The sequence below is a fragment of the Lipotes vexillifer genome, unplaced genomic scaffold (genome assembly GCF_000442215.2).
Source record: "Lipotes vexillifer unplaced genomic scaffold, Lipotes_vexillifer_v1.1 scaffold914, whole genome shotgun sequence".
NCBI classification, from domain to species: domain Eukaryota; kingdom Metazoa; phylum Chordata; class Mammalia; order Artiodactyla; family Lipotidae; genus Lipotes; species Lipotes vexillifer.
This window is the reverse complement of record NW_006780388.1, coordinates 4,265,420-4,268,782: the sequence shown is the minus strand read 5'-3', so window position 1 is coordinate 4,268,782 and position 3,363 is coordinate 4,265,420. Positions and strand designations below refer to the sequence as shown.

At 58.4% G+C, this 3,363-nt stretch overlaps 1 protein-coding gene across 1 annotated transcript in view; it reads right to left on the bottom strand.

The window, feature by feature from the left end:
* The window catches only part of AXIN1 (axin 1), a 61,125-nt gene that overhangs the window by 6,061 nt on the left and 51,701 nt on the right, over positions 1–3,363 (bottom strand). The window contains exons 5-6 of the mRNA XM_007453627.1: positions 1,238–1,764; positions 567–737 (exon numbers count right to left, since the gene is read on the bottom strand). Of these exons, the coding sequence (XP_007453689.1) occupies positions 567–737; positions 1,238–1,764 (698 nt within the window). The remainder of the gene's footprint in view (positions 1–566; positions 738–1,237; positions 1,765–3,363) is intronic.

Below are 3,363 nucleotides of genomic sequence, written 5' to 3'. Positions count from 1 at the left end.
AGGAATGCCCAGCAACGGCGAGGGCCAGGGAAGTCCGACCATGGGCCGACCCCACCAGCCCCAGGCCCCCCGCCCAGCCATGTACCCACCATGAAGGGGACAGGGGTGACACTGAGACCGACACAGAGCTCAGAGGGACGCAGACCAGATGAGAACTGCCCCTGGCAGCCGGAGGACAAGCAGGTCAGGCCCATAAGGTTCCTTGTGCAGGCCCTGCCTTAGCTCCTTCTCATAGGAGGGCAGCCACGTGGCAGGAGGCCCCTCCCCGGTGTGGTTGGGGGGGCTGCAGCGACTTCAGACTGACCCCACCAGTGGGTACTCCTGCCCAGGACATTGAAGCTCATTGACGACCCCCACCCCATCACAGGGTCCCCACAGGGAGGCGTTGACCTAACGCTCCCATGGACTGGACCTAATTCCAAGGAATTCCTGCTTCCGTGGCATGTGGCTTGCACTAAGACCAGCTGCTCGGGATGCTGGCAGAGGGGCGCTAGAGGCTGGCAGGGGGGCTCTGGATGCCTGCGCCCACAACTGCACAGGGCCCACGCCCACACACGGCTTCTCACCCGTGGCCAGCCTTCCGGTGCCTGCTGATCTCCTTCTCGCCCTCAATGATCCACTGCATGATTTTCTGGTTCTTCTCTGCATCCTCAGAGGAGCCTGGCGCCTCCACGCTGGTGCTCTTCCCCGACTCAGCCTTCTTGGAGTTTCTTTTGGAGGTCATGCTTGCCTTCCCGCTGCAAGAGCAAGACCCGGGTCACCTGCTACTTCAGCTGGCCCAGACCCTCATGGCTATGGGAGGGTGGCCTGGAAGGGCCCCTCCCTGAACGTGGGGCCTCTGCCCTGGCTCTGCGGGCATGAGTGGGGTTGTTTTGGTGGACTCTATGATGGGAAGGAAAGGAAGGAAGGCGTCCAGGCAGCATGGGCCGGGAGGGTTGGAGCCAAGGTGGCGGCATCCAGGGCCTGGCCACCCTTCCTCACCCAGACACTGCCCTCCGAAACAGGTGCATCTGACCTGACCATGCTTCAAGGCTGGCGCTCCAGCGGCCAGTGCACCCAGCTGCCTGCTGTCTCTGTGGCTGACCCTGATTTAATGACTTTTAAAGGGGAATCCTGGCTTGAAGGCTGAACAGAGGCCACAGGAGATACGGCCTCTCACCTTGACCCCTTTTTCCTGGAGACACACACAGCCTCACTGACACAGATGCAGAAAGAGGGAACCGCTGCAAACACTCACCTGTAGGCCAGGCTGTCATTGGTGGTGGGGGTGGTGCCCATGCTCTCCATGTGGCTTCGGGGCTTGGCTGCGTGGCCATGCAGCTCTGGGCCCCACGCGAAGCTGCTCTGGACCCGGCGGGAGGCCTCGGCCTCGGCAGGTTCCTTGGGCCTAGCTGAGCCATGGTGGCCGTGGTGGTGGCCGTGTCTGTGGAGGTGCAGGCCAGCTGTGTCCAGCTTCGCCCCCGACTTGGGCACGTGCTTTCCATGCCCGGGCACTGTGCCCCCTAGCGCTCCCATCTTGGGCATGTGTGCACTGTCCGGGGAGCGGTGGCCGGGCCCTGGTGACTGGCAGCCCGGTGTCCTCATGACTCGCTGCACATGCTCGTCCAGGATGCTCTCCGGGTTCTCCTCGTGTGCATCCCGCAGCCCCACACAGCTCACATCCGCGTAGCGGGGTGGGAAGTGGTGCCAGGCCGGGGCTGAAGGCAGCTTATGACTGGCCCCTGGGGGGCCAGAGGACACATCACCATCCTCACCTTCTTCCTCCTGTGGGGACAAGACCATATGTTTACCTCTCGGCACTGGCCGCACTGCGGAAACCCCACGCTTGCGGAGACAAATCACAAGCAAGCAAAGGCCAGGAGCCCCGAGCCCGGGATGAGGCCGGGCAGGTGAGGTGCTGGAGGGGCCGCCCGACCCAGAGCGGCCCCCAGAGCCCCTCCTGTCCCTGCTGAGTCCCGAGCAAGTGCAGCTGAGCTCTGGGCAGTCTGCACGGCAAGAGGGTGCAGACGGATGGAAGCTGGGCTCACCACCCGAGTGTGGCGGGTACGCGGTGAGGAGGGGCACAATGCCAGTGCCGCGGAGACCACCGGGAATCCTGGCACTGGTTCCACTTTCTTTTATGCTTATCAGTAAAAATTTTGTTTTTTTTTTCAGTTGAGTTTTCCTATTCCTCAATCTTACTGCCATATTTTCCATCATATTTTCAAAGGGAATGTTGCCCTTGTACAGAAGAGCTCTTGGTTTTTGCTTACCTTTTTGCTATTGGTGTCTTAATAAATTCTGACATTAAACTAATAGAATTTCCTTTGATTCTCTGAGAATTACCATAACCACATCTATAAATATTCAATCACTTTAATTCCAAAAGATACTGGTCACATTTATTTTCTTGTCTTATTGACTTGTCCAAACCAGAATGCTGAGTATGTCTGGTCATAACTGAGAAAACGGGCGACTAAGCCACCCTGCACTTTAACACAAAAAACCTCCGGGAGTTCACCATAAGACTCACCACTGCAAAAGTACCTAAATGTCATTCGGACATGCCGTCAGCTGTGGGCACTGCAACTCAGGATGGAAAATGGCACTGAAGAGGACAGACAGGGAGAGAGGGATGGATGGAGGGGGAACACACACCCTGTGGGCACAGATGGGAGCTGCCCTGGCAGAGCCTCAGACTGCTGGGCTCCTGCGCCCCATCCTGTGTCCCCATCCCGACCCCTGTGCTTTGCAGGGATGAGGGGCTGGGAGACTCCTTGCCAAGTCTTCCCCAGGGCACTGCACTGTTGACACTATTCACCTAGGGCAGCAGAGAGCAAGAGGGAACCTCCAAATTCCTACGGATCTGACATCTAGTTTTTCTTAATAGCTCTGCATGTGCAGAAATTCAATTTTAGAGCTCTATAATATTGATATTATAGATTTACGTAACCATTCAGCTGCTAGTATTCGTTTTCTTTTTTTTTTCTGCTGTACGCGGGCCTCTCACTGTTGTGGCCTCTCCCGCTGCGGAGCACAGGCTCCAGACACGCAGGCTCAGCGGCCACGGCTCACGGGCCCAGCCGCTCCGCGGCATGTGGGATGCCCCCGGACCGGGGCACGAACCCGCGTCCCCTGCATCAGCAGGCGGACTCTCAACCACTGTGCCACCAGGGAAGCCCTACAGATTTTTTAATAACTTATTTTCATTGTAAAACTTGGAAAATGAAAACAAAATAAAACGGGCTTCCCTGGTGGCGCAGTGGTTGAGAGTCCGCCTGCTGATGCAGGGGACGCGGGTTCGTGCCCCGGTCCGGGGGCATCCCACATGCCGCGGAGCGGCTGGGCCCGTGAGCCGTGGCCGCTGAGCCTGCGTGTCTGGAG